At 43.9% G+C, this 13238-nt stretch overlaps 1 protein-coding gene across 1 annotated transcript in view; it reads left to right on the top strand.

Annotated features, from left to right (window-relative positions):
* Positions 1–13238, top strand: part of LOC135875084 (probable acyl-CoA dehydrogenase 6) — a 156584-nt gene that overhangs the window by 119388 nt on the left and 23958 nt on the right. Inside the window, exon 4 of the mRNA XM_065400064.1 lies at positions 7028–7134. Coding sequence (XP_065256136.1) covers positions 7028–7134 — 107 coding nt within the window. The remainder of the gene's footprint in view (positions 1–7027; positions 7135–13238) is intronic.

The following is a 13238-nucleotide window of genomic DNA, read 5'->3' as shown; positions in this document are numbered from 1 at the left end:
TCAGAGTCCTGGTCAGCATCCATGGGGGTGTCCAGTGTCCACAATATTCTGGAGTTCAGTGGTGACCCCCCGTGCAAAAGTCCAGTCAGTCTCTTCCTAGTAGACACAGGTCTTGCGAGCTCTTCCATGGATCCTCTTATTCTCCTTGACATTTATATAACCCAGCTGGGGCGACTTTTCTTTGTTGGAGCACTGGCCTGGGCCACAGGACTGATCCATCTCCTTCATTTGGTCTTATATCCTCTCATTTATCTTGGTGTTCTGGTGACTGCTGTTCAGGTGAGATTGGATCTACTCCTCTCCTGAGATGGCAAGGAAGTCTAGGACCTCTGCATAGGACCATGCAGAAGCATGGGGGTGAATGTCTATATAATCAATATTGGAGTCTGGGAGCTGAAATGCAGTGGGGTTGCCTTGCTGAGCACCAGCATTTAAACAGGAAGGTGATATCTGGTCAAGATGACCCTAGGGTGGTAGAGGGGGCACACAGTAAACAAACAGGTTGACCTTGGTGTGCAGCAAAGCAGTGTGGGAAAGCAGTGGGAGGACTGATAGAGGAGGAATTGTTAATTCAAACTGGGGATATGTTCATGCTAACCTTATTATGGAAATTCACTTCCAAAGTGGATTTTTTAATGAGTATTGAGACACCAGGTGATTGAGAAAAAAACTTTGAGTGGACACAAGGCAATTTATCCCTCAAAAAATCAAGTTAATCCAAAATAAATTTCATATGTAGACATGCCCATACTAAAGTCACATTAAATTGTGTTTTACTCCGAGAATTTCAGTCTAACGGAGCCCGAGTGGAAATCATCCAACCTTTGATCCTCTGGATGAACAGACTTTGTCCCAGAAAATGTTCTCTATTAATTTACAATAAACAAATTAATTCCAGTCTGAACTGACCTGGCTGAGAAGTAGTTAAAATGTAATGACATTATTTATGTTTATTATATTAGTACATAGGGGCCCCACGCAGGATTAAGGCTCATTGTATTAGGTGTGCCGTACCAGTTACAAATGGCCATACCTTTGCCTTTCTGATATTGACTAGTAGGAGACTATTTGGAATTGATATATATACTACTTGACAGTGAATGAGCAAAATCATTTAAATCATTTTCATTGTTGCATGTTGTGGAATAATGCAGATGTGTTTTAAGATTTTCTCATCAAAGTCTATTTTTCTGCTTTTTTTCCCCTTAGATAATGAGTAACTAAAAGTAGCTTTGTCGTTCGTGTCAGGATTTGGTCCTTTTGAATTTACTGATGTTCAGGCATGATCAGCTGTTACATTTAATCTCACAAGAATTGCTGTACCACCTGTGTAAGGAGTGGTACCTTATCCCAGAAGACTTCATATCTAGTTTGAAGTGGGTTAGATGATCATCCATTCGAATGTGTGAGCTCAAAAACAAGAAAGCTTGATGTGGTTTAATCAAATACCGAGTGTAGTGTAAAGAACCAAGTGCAGCTGTTCATACTCAAAACTACAATTTGCAGCTAACAGTATGTCAGAAAGTGTCAGTCCTAATTAGAAACGTTCCTTCCTTACTAATTAATCAATTCACTTCAGCACAGTTTTTTTTCCCTTGGAGTAGGAGAAACAAGAATGAAAACTGTCAGCTTTTCTCCCCCACTTTAAGAGGATGATCATCAGCTCTATTAAACCAGAATAGTGATGCACAGTTGACATATTTTCATTCAATGCAGCAAGAATCACATCTGTCAGAAAGCAAATTCATTGCTATTTAAGATGAATTAAGGGGGCTTTCAGCTTTTAAATGAGTGCACATAAATAGAACTAAGAAGTGGATCAAGGAAATGTAATGGGATTTGGATCCTTCTGTGACTTTTTTTATTTCACCCCATTTAGCATCATCTACAGTATAATATTTAATCATTTCTTCAGTATTAACAGTAATGTTGGTGGACTGTCATGAATACATGAAAAGAATGGATAGTTTCTATGTAACTATTTTAACATTAATGATTAATGTGCCACAATTGGCACCTATTATCTTATACAATGGACCGGGGGGGGGGGGATTTCCAGCCGTCTACAAGGAGCTTTATTTTAATATATATTACACATAAAAATGTGTTAAAAGAACATTAAGGTTGCAAAGTCAAGCACTCAAATGTTAGGAAATGCTAAAATTAAGGTGGCACGGAACATGCTCAGTTGCTCTGTGGAAATGGTGCCTGCACAGTCCGGTCAGCGCTAGGAGTTGTGAGGGGCTAGAGCATGCTCAGTGAGGATGGAATCTTTGGAGATTTTAGCTGCTAAATTCTAAGTCTCTGCTGAAAGTGTGTGAACCTAGATTTTATAAAGGCTTATAACTTGGCCAGTTCCTCAGGAACAGCACAAGTCACATCCCTGCCAAATTTCAACTCCTTTTTCCAAAACATGGGTGCATGAGAGTTTCTCAAAGAGAAGGTTGTCAGGATTATTTTAAATGGCAAAACACTGTATTTTCCCTAATCTTGATCCCAGAAACAGCTGAACTGTTTTGGCTGAAACTTTCAAAAAAATCTAGCCTATAAGGCAGACACTCATTATGGAAAATATCAGCCCCAAACAATTAAAGTTTGGTAAAGTTATAAGCAACTGAAAGCCAGGTTTTATAATAGGAAGCATTGGGCAACTTTTAATAACAGCAGTGATACCAGCCACGCTATAACATATATTCACTTTTGTGTTTTGTTCGGTGAATGAACGATCAGCCGCAGTTGATCATCCCTGTCAAGATGGGTATACTGAGGTGTTCAGCATGAATAAAACTTACAGAACTTGGCCCAATGTATGAGGAGAAAGATCAAAGACTCCACAACCCAACACTGTGGCATTTAATTTCAGAAAGGGGAACTATGCAAAAATGAGGAGGTTAGTTAAACAGAAATTAAAAGGTACAGTGACTAGAGTGAAATCCCTGCAAGCTGCATGGACACTTTTCAAAGACAACATAATAGAGGCCCAACTTAAATGTATACCCCAAATTTAAAAACACAGTAAAAGAACTAAAAAAGAGCCACAGTGGCTTAACAACCATGTAAAAGAAGCAGTGAGAGATAAAAAGGTATCTTTTAAAAAGTAGAAGTCAAATCCTAGTGAGGTAAATAGAAAGGAGCATAAACACTGCCAAATTAAGTGTAAAAATGTAATAAGAAAAGCCAAAAAGAAGTTTGAAGAACAGCTAGCCAAAAACTCAAAAGGTAATAACAAAATGTTTTTTAAGTACATCAGAAGCAGGAAGCCTGCTAAACAACCAGTGGGGCCCCTGGAGATCGAGATACAAAAGGAGCACTTAAAGACGATGAAGTCATTGCGGAGAAACTAAATGAATTCTTTGCTTCAGTCTTCATGGCTGAGGATGTTAGGGAGATTCCCAAACCTGAGCTGGCTTTTGTAGGTGACAAATCTGAGGAATTGTCACAGATTGAAGTGTCACTAGAGGAGATTTTGGAATTAATTGATAAACTTAACATTAACAAGTCACCGGGACCAGATGGCATTCACCCAAGAGTTCTGAAAGAACTCAAATGTGAAGTTGCGGAACTATTAACTATGGTTTGTAACCTGTCCTTTAAATCGGCTTCTGTACCCAATGACTGGAAGATAGCTCATGTAACGCCAATATTTAAAGAGGGCTCTAGAGGTGATCCCGGCAATTACAGACCGGTAAGTCTAACGGCAGTACCAGGCAAATTAGTCGAAACAATCGTAAATAATAAAATTGTCAGACACATAGAAGAACATAACTTGTTGGGCAAAAGTCAACATGGTTTCTGTAAAGGGAAATCACGTCTTACTAATCTATTAGAGTTCTTTGAAGGGGTCAACAAACATGTGGACAAGAGGGATCCAGTGGACATAGTGTACTTAGATTTCCAGAAAGCCTTTGACAAGGTCCCTCACAAAAGGCTCTTACGTAAATTAAGTTGTCATGGGATAAGAGGGAAGATCCTTTCATGGATTGAAAACTGGTTAAAAGACAGGGAACAAAGGGTAGGAATAAATGGTAAATTTTCAGAATGGAGAGGGGTAACTAGTGGTGTTCCCCAAGGGTCAGTCCTAGGACCAATCCTATTCAACTTATTCATAAATGATCTGGAGAAAGGGGTAAACAGTGAGGTGGCAAAGTTTGCAGATGATACTAAACTGCTCAAGATAGTTAAGACCAAAGCAGACTGTGAAGAACTTCAAAAAGATCTCACAAAACTAAGTGATTGGGCAACAAAATGGCAAATGAAATTTAATGTGGATAAATGTAAAGTAATGCACATTGGAAAAAATAACCCCAACTATACATACAATATGATGGGGGCTAATTTAGCTACAACTAATCAGGAAAGAGATCTTGGAGTCATCGTGGATAGTTCTCTGAAGACGTCCACGCAGTGTGTAGTGGCAGTCAAAAAAGCAAACAGGATGTTGGGAATCATTTAAAAAAAGGGATAGAGAATAAGACGGAGAACATCTTATTGCCCTTATATAAATCCATGGTACGCCCACATCTTGAATACTGCGTACAGATGTGGTCTCCTCATCTCAAAAAAGATATACTGCATTAGAAAAAGTTCAGAAAAGGGCAACTAAAATGATTAGGGGTTTGGAATGGGTCCCATATGAGGAGAGATTAAAGAGGCTAGGACTTTTCAGTTTGGAAAAGAGGAGACTAAGGGGGGATATGATAGAGGTATATAAAATCATGAGTGGTGTGGAGAAAGTGAAGAAGGAAAAGTTATTTACTTGTTCCCATAATATAAGAACTAGGGGCCACCAAATGAAATTAATGGGCAGCAGGTTTAAAACAAATAAAAGGAAGTTCTTCTTCACACAGCGCACAGTCAATCTGTGGAACTCCTTGCCTGAGGAGGTTATGAAGGCTAGGACTATAACAGGGTTTAAAAGAGAACTAGATAAATTCATGGAGGTTAAGTCCATTAATGGCTATTAGCCAGGATGGATAAGTAATGGTGTCCCTAGCCTTTGTTTGTCAGAGGGTGGAGATGGATGGCAGGAGAGAGATCACTTGATCATTACCTGTTAGGTTCACTCCCTCTGGGGCACCTGGCATTGGCCACTGTCAGTAGACAGGATACTGGGCTGGATGGACCTTTGGTCTGACCCAGTATGGCCGTTCTTATGTTCTTATGTCTGTTTCTTGGTGTTCCTATAATTGGGGCTGCTGACATGATTTGATATCAGCAGGAATTGGGTTAATGAAATGTAGGTCCCATATGCACCAGCATAGTGAAAGAGGCAGCTAGTACTCAGATCAGACTAAAAGGTTCTCCCACCCATCCTGCTCCTCTGACTGAAGGACAGATCCTCAGTTAGTGTAAACTGCAAGACCTGCCTTGAAGTTAATGTGCCAATATTTAAAAAAGGTAAACTGGATGACCTGTGTAGCAGTAGGCCAGTTAGCCTGACATCGATTCTGGACAAAATCACGGAAAGGCCAATATAGGATATGATCAGTAAAGAATTAACAGATGATAGCATAATTAATGGCAATCAATATGATCTTATGGAAAATAGCTCTTATCAAACAGACTTGATATCATATTTTGATGAGATTAGAAGTTTAGTTGATAAAGGTAGCTTCTATAAGGCATTTGACTTAGCCCACATGACATTCTGATGGAAAAAAATAACTCTGTGCAAAATCCCTGTAGCCAATATTAAGTGGATTAAACACATGGTATCTGATAGATCACAAAAAACAACTGTAAATGGGGAATTATCATCCAGTGAGGGTGTTTCTAGTGGAGTCTCGCAGGGATCTGTTCTTGGCCTGATTATATTCAACTCTTTCAGTGATTTGGAAGAATGCTTTATCATTGCTGGTAAAATTTGCAAATAACCCAAAAATGGGTAGAGCAGTAGTTAATAATGGGGACAGATCAGTTATAGCTTGTTAAGGTGGGCTTGTTTGAACAACATACATTTTTTACATAGCCAACACAGTGGGAGTTTTGCCTGAATAACTGATTTTTTTTTCTCCTGGCCCATGCTTTCATGCTGGAAAACAAGTTCACTTTTTCATAAAACTCATTTCCTTAAAACACAGTTTACCTTCTTGCAAGATAGCAGAATTTTTTCCTTAAATGTCACAGTATAGCAAAGTTGTTGAATTGCAGTTTCACAGATGCTGTATATTGTCAGGAGAGAGCCGAAGTCAAGCATTAAATATAATTTTTTTAAGTTTACAGAAAAAAATGCTGTCAGTGGTTTTCCTTGTTTCCTTTTTTACCTCTGCATCGGTGCAGGCTGGTAGGAGTTGTGATGGGAAGAAGTAAATAATGGATTTCCCTGCATGATTTAAAAAACAGTTTAAGATGCACCCTATCTAACACCTGTAGTACTAATGTTCATGGCAGATGAAAATCCCCTGCCATGCACGGTCTTGCACAACACCCTTCACACCACTTAAGCCCTGTTCAGAGGGTTTGCAAAAGAGTCTGCAGTATGAGTGGTATGGAAGGCACACTGAGGAAATGGTAGGGTTGCCAATTCTGACTGAAGTTATTCCGGGAGATTTTTTTCCCCAACATGACATAATGTCATTTTCTTAAAATATTCTATTAAAACCTCTCAGATTGCTTTCAGTAGTTACACCGGCAGATCAATGCTAATTCCGGGAGACTCCAGGCCAGTCCTGGAGGGTTGGCAACCATAGGAAACGGTCTTGATGCCAGCCCAATGTAGACTGCCACAGAAGGCTGGGGAGGGGCCATTGGATCCACATTTACACAGATTTGGACACCCCCAATACAGTGGGTGCAAAGTAGTTGTGGCTGCTATTCCAGCCAGAGGTTGGAATGTGAGTTTGGAGGATCTCTATCCCATCTTTGGGCTTGGAATGTAGATTTTGCTCCGTGCACACCACCTACATAGAGATAAATTATTTAAGTGTTATGTGGGTGGAGTGCGTTTCACCAAGAAAGACTAGATTTTATATGCATAACTCCCCTTCAAAAGCCTTTAACCGTCTGTGTTTCCATTCTTTCATTGCAGATTTGGTTCTGATGAGCTGAAACAACAGTTCCTTGTACCAACTATAGCTGGAGAAGTAGTGGCTTGTTTAGGAGTCAGTGAACCTGGAGCAGGGTCAGATGTTGCAAGTAAGCAAACTGATTATGCCTAGGATTGCTAAAGCTAACATACTGGAGCAAAACTTAGATGACATAGTGATTAAAATGTCAGTACCCTGTTTATTTGGATTCCCCCTCATTGCTACTACTATGGTGGCATTGGTGGGAAATTTCTAGGAAAAATGACTAGGATGGGCAAGGTTGGAAAAGGGGAACAGACCAATAAGACCATGGAAGCCTCTGAGCCAAATTCAGCAGTAATGTAAATATTAGTGTAAATTTTACTTTCTCATAAACTGGTCAGAAAGGGGTGTAAGTGGCTTTAAGTGGTAAAGTAGTGTAATTTGCACTGATTTGTCATTCAACAGATGTGTGAACCTAGTGTGATTTATTTCCTCATGAGAGAATAAAAGAAAGCACAACTAACGAGATTATAAAATAATGTGGGGAGGTGTCATTCTTTACATCACTGCTGAATCTGGCCCACTGTTCAAAAGAAAAGTATTCTGTGCTTGAAGAGACTGAATGCGTTAACTCTCCATATTGCAGAAAATGGCCCTAGACCAGCACGGCTTACTGATATAGACATAACACTTGCAACACCTACTAATGGAAATCTTTTGTTTACAGTGGTGACAACTGGAAGATATTGGCCATTCGGCTGGAAACTGCATTAATGTATCATAATGCTGAGTTTCTTCCATTTCCTCTATGATTTCACAAGCAGTGACTCCTTCACTGCAGTTTCTGCTATGAATTGTACTTTTCAACTGACTCCACTATCTAAATAAGTTAGGGCAGATAGTAATCTTGTGAAATACAGGAGAAGGTTAATATGCTTAAAATTATTTTCAAACAAAAGTATAATTTTATAAAGTCAGGGAAGAAATTTTACAGAAACCTTTCATACTGACCCTCGAGTTTTGCTGTCTTTGTTTACTGGTTGCCCTTTTGTCTTTATTTACTTATTACACTTGTTCAGTTTCACTTCACTAGCCTTGTCTGTGCTAGAGAATGAACACTGCTAGCACCTTCCCTGCTTGCAACACATCTCTCGTCCAAACATACAAGAGTGCTTGGAACTGTGCGACGGGATTGCCAGTACGATTGCCATTGCATTTGTTCAAAGCTAATCTTACCACCACTGTATTCTGCTCTGAACTGTTTCAATGCTAATATGTACTGAAAGCCCTGGCATTTTATCTTCACTGTTGCAGTATGACCTTCCAGCACAATCCCACAACACTCCTGCAACTCCCACTCTCTGCAGTGTAAAATGCCTCCTGTAGTGTTTAGAGCTAATGTAGTTTGTCATGCTGCGCATACAAGTTTTCTGTAGTCAGTGTCTGTAGTCATACACCTTTTCTTGTTTCAATACCTAAAGACTGTGTTATAATTTAAGGATGTATTTACATATGAAAGTTAATCTGGAAAAAGGTAGGGTGTGAATTTAAAGCAGAGTAACTATTCTTGATTAACTCCATAGGTGGATGCTCTTATTCCAGAACAAAATGGATTTGAGAATAAGGGTATGTCTACACTACGAAATTAGGTCGAATTAATAGAAGCCGGTTTTATAGAAATCGGTTGTATACAGCCGATTGTGTGTGTCCCCACATAAAATGCTCTAAGTGCTCTAGTCGGTGGACCGCATCCACAGTACCGAGGCTAGCGTCGACTTCCGGAGCATTGCACTATGGGTAGCTATCCCACAGTTCCCGCAGTCTCCGCCGCCCATTGGAATTCTGGGTTGAGATCCCAATGCCCGAATGATGCAAAACAGTGTCGCGGGGGGTTCTGGGTACATGTCGTCAGGCCCCTCCCCCTCCGTCAGAGCAACAGCAGACAATAGATTCGCGCCTTTTTACCTGGGTTACCTGTGCAGACAACATACCACGGCAAGCATGGAGCCCGCTCAGCTCAGCTCACCGTCACCATATGTCATCTGGGTGCCGGCAGACGTGGGACTGCATTGCTACACAGCAGCAGCAGCTAACTGCCTTTTGGCGGTAGACGGTGCAGCATGACTGGTAGCCTTCATCGGCGATCTGGGTGCTGGCAGCTGTGGGGCTGGCAGCCGTAGGGCTGCATTGCACCAGCCCCTTGCCTTTTGGCAGTAGATGGTGTATTACGACTGGTAACCGTCGTCATCGTACAGCAGTGGCTGGAACTCCGTATGTCCCCCAGTCCCCCATCCCCCCAGTCATATTCTGCTGCCTTCACAATGACGATGATGGCTATCAGTCGTAGTTACCTATTACAAGTTGGATCATCGCACATTAGCAGAGTCTTCCCTGAGCAGCAGATCGTGCAATAGGCCTGAAGGCCATCGTCATCATACAGGAAAAATGTGGCTATCAGTCTTAGTACACTAACTGCCAAGCGCCCAGTATTTGCTGCCAAGCACCCAGAAGATGCCGAGGGCTATCAGTCATGCTGCACCGTCGTCTTAAGATGTAAAAAATAGATTTGTTCTGTATTCATTTCCTTCCCCCTCCCTCCGTCAAATCAACGGCCTGCTAAACCCAGGCTTTTGAGTTCAATCTTTGGGGGGGGCCATTCTGTGTGACAGTTGTTTGTGTTTCTCCCTGATGCACAGCCACCTTTGTTGATTTTAATTCCCTGTACCTGTACGCCATGTCGTCACTCGCCCCCTCCCTCCCTCCTTTCCTCCCTCCTTCCCCTGGTCCGTCAGATACTAGTTTTGCGCCTTTTTTCAGACCAGATGCCATAGCTAGCACTGGGATCATGGAGCCCGCTCAGATCACCGCGGCAATTATGAGCACTATGAACACCACGCGCATTGTCCTGGAGTATATGCAGAGCCAGAACATGCCAAAGCTAAACCAGGACCAGCCAAGGAGGCGATTGCAGCGCGGCGATGAGAGTGATGAGGAAATTGACATGGACATAGATCTCTCACAAGGCACAGGCCCCAGCAATGTGGAAATCATGGTGTTACTGGGGCAGGTTCATGCCGTGGAACGCCGATTCTGGGCCCGGGAAACAAGCACAGACTGGTGGGACCGCATCGTGCTGCAGGTGTGGGACGATTCCCAGTGGCTGCGAAACTTTCGCATGCGTAAGGGCACTTTCATGGAACTTTGTGACTTGCTTTCCCCTGCCCTGAAGCACCAGAATACCAGGATGAGAGCAGCCCTCACAGTTGAGAAGCGAGTGGTGATAGCCCTGTGGAAGCTTGCAACGCCAGACAGCTACCGGTCAGTCGGGAATCAATTTGGAGTGGGCAAATCTACTGTGGGGGCTGCTGTGATCCAAGTTGCCAGGGCAATGAAAGACCTGGTGATATCAAGGGTAGTGACTCTGGGAAACGTGCAGGCCATAGTGGATGGCTTTGCTGCAATGGGATTCCCAAACTGTGGTGGGGCCATAGACGGAACCCATATCCCTATCTTGGCACCGGAGCACCAAGCCACCGAGTACATAAACCGCAAGGGGTACTTTTCAATGGTGCTGCAAGCCCTGGTGGATCACAAGGGACGTTTCACCAACATCAACGTGGGATGGCCGGGAAAGGTACATGATGCTCGCGTCTTCAGGCACTCTGCTCTGTTTCGAAAGCTGGAGGAAGGGACTTTCTTCCCGGACCAGAAAATAACCGTTGGGGATGTTGAAATGCCTATCGTGATCCTTGGGGACCCAGCCTACCCCTTAATGCCATGGCTCATGAAGCCGTACACAGGCAGCCTGGACAGGAGTCAGGACCTGTTCAACTACAGGCTGAGCAAGTGCCGAATGGTGGTGGAATGTGCATTTGGATGTTTAAAAGCGCGCTGGCGCAGCTTACTGACTCGCTCAGACCTTAGCGAAAAGAATATCCCCATTGTTATTGCTGCTTGCTGTGCGCTCCACAATATCTGTGAGAGTAAGGGGGAGACATTTATGGCGGGGTGGGAGGTTGAGGCAAATCGCCTGGCCGCTGATTACGCGCAGCCAGACACCAGGGCGGTTAGAGGAGCACAGCATGGCGCGGTGCGCATCAGAGAATCTTTGAAAACGAGTTTTGTGACTGGCCAGGCTACGGTGTGAAACTTCTGTTTGTTTCTCCTTGATGAACCCTCCGCCCCCCCCCACCCGGTTCACTCTACTTCCCTGTAAGCCAACCACCCCACCCTCCCCTTCCCCCTTCGAGCACTGCTTGCAGAGGCAATAAAGTCATTGTTACTTCACATTCATGCATTCTTTATTAATTCATCACACAACTAGGGGGATAATTGCAAAGGTAGCCCGGGATGGGTGGGGGAGGAGGGAAGGAAAAGGACACACTGCAGTTTAAAACTTTAACTCTTATTGAAGGCCAGCCTTCTGATGCTAGGGCAATCATCTGGGGTGGAGTGACTGGGTGGCCGGAGGCCCCCCCACCGTGTTCTTGGGAGTCTGGGTGAGGAGGCTATGGAACTTGGGGAGGAGGGCTGTTGGTTACACAGGGGCTGTAGCGGCGGTCTCTGCTCCTGCTGCCTTTCCTGCAGCTCAACCATACGCTGGAGCATATCAGTTTGATGCTCCAGCAGCCGGAGCATCGACTCTTGCCTTCTGTCTGCAAGCTGACGCCACCTATCATCTTCAGCCCGCAACTTGCTCTGTTCATCCCGCGATTCAGCATGCCACCTCTCCTCTCGTTCATATTGTGCTTTTCTGTAATCAGTCATTGACTGCCTCCACGCATTCTGCTGTGCTCTGTCAGCATGGGAGGACATCTGTAGCTCTGGGAACATGTCATCACGCGTCCTACGTTTTCTCTTTCTAATCTTCACTAGCCTCTGTGAAGGAGAAACATTTGCAGCTGGTGGAGGAGAAGGGAGAGGTGGTTAAAAAAGACACATTTTAGAGAACAATGGGTACACTCTTTCACATTAAATTTTGCTGTTCACATTACACAGCAGATGTGCTTTCGTTACAAGGTCGCATTTTTCCTCTTATATTGAGGGCCTGCCGGTTTGGTGTGAGAGATCACTCACGCAGTGCCAGGCCACAGATTTCAGCTTGCAGGCAGCCATGGTAAGACACAGTCTTTTGGCTTTTTTAACCTTCTTAACATGTGGGAATGGTTTCAAACAGTAGTGCTCTCATTTCCCATACCAAGCACCCGTTGGGTTGGCCATTTAAAATGGGTTTGCAATGTAAAAGGAGGGGCTGCGGTTTCAGGGTTAACATGCAGCACAAACCCAACTAACTCCCCTCCCCCCGACTGCGTGGCTAACTGCGGGGAATATTTCTGTTCAGCAGAGCAGGAACGGGCACCTCTGAATGTCCCCTTAATAAAATTGCCCCATTTCAACCAGGTGACCGTGAATGATATCACTCTCCTGAGGATAACAAAGAGCGATAAGGAATGGATGTTGTCTGCATGCCAGCAAACACCGGGACCATACGCTGCCATGCTTTGTTATGCAATGATTCCAGACTACGTGCTACTGGCCTGGCGTGGTAAAGTGTCCTACCATGGCAGACGGGATAAGGCAGCCCTCTCCAGAAACCTTTTGCAAAGGCTTTGGGAGTACATCCAGGAGAGTTTTCTGGAGATGTCCCTGGAGGATTTCCGCTCCATCCCCATACACGTTAACAGACTTTTGCAGTAGCTGTACTGGCCGCGATTGCCAGGGCAAATTAATCATTAATCATTAAACACGCTTGCTTTTAAACCATGTGTAATATTTACAAAGGTACACTCACCAGAGGTCCCCTGTGTGCCCTCAGGGTCTGGGAGCACACCTTGGGTGAGTTTGGGGGTTACTGGTTCCAGGTCCAGGGTGATAAACATATCCTGGCTGTTGGGGAAACCGGTTTCTCCGCTTCCTTGCGGCTGTGAGCTATCTACATTTTCTCCATCCTCATCTTCCTCGTACCCCGAACCCGCTTCCCTGTGTGTTTCTCCAGTGAGGGAGTCATAGCACACGGTTGGGGTAGTGGTGGCTGCACCCCCTAGAATGGCATGCAGCTCCGCGTAGAAGCGGCATGTTTGCGGCTCTGCCCCGGACCTTCCGTTTGCTTCTCTGGCTTTGTGGTAGGCTTGCCTTAGCTCCTTAATTTTCACGCGGCACTGCTGTGCGTCCCTGTTATGGCCTCTGTCCTTCATGGCCTTGGAGACCTTTTCTAATATTTTGCCGTTTCGT

This window comes from Emys orbicularis, chromosome 2, assembly GCF_028017835.1.
Source record: "Emys orbicularis isolate rEmyOrb1 chromosome 2, rEmyOrb1.hap1, whole genome shotgun sequence".
Taxonomy (NCBI): Eukaryota; Metazoa; Chordata; order Testudines; family Emydidae; genus Emys; species Emys orbicularis.
Note: the sequence above shows the minus strand (reverse complement) of the source record. Positions and strands in the feature narration are given on the sequence as shown.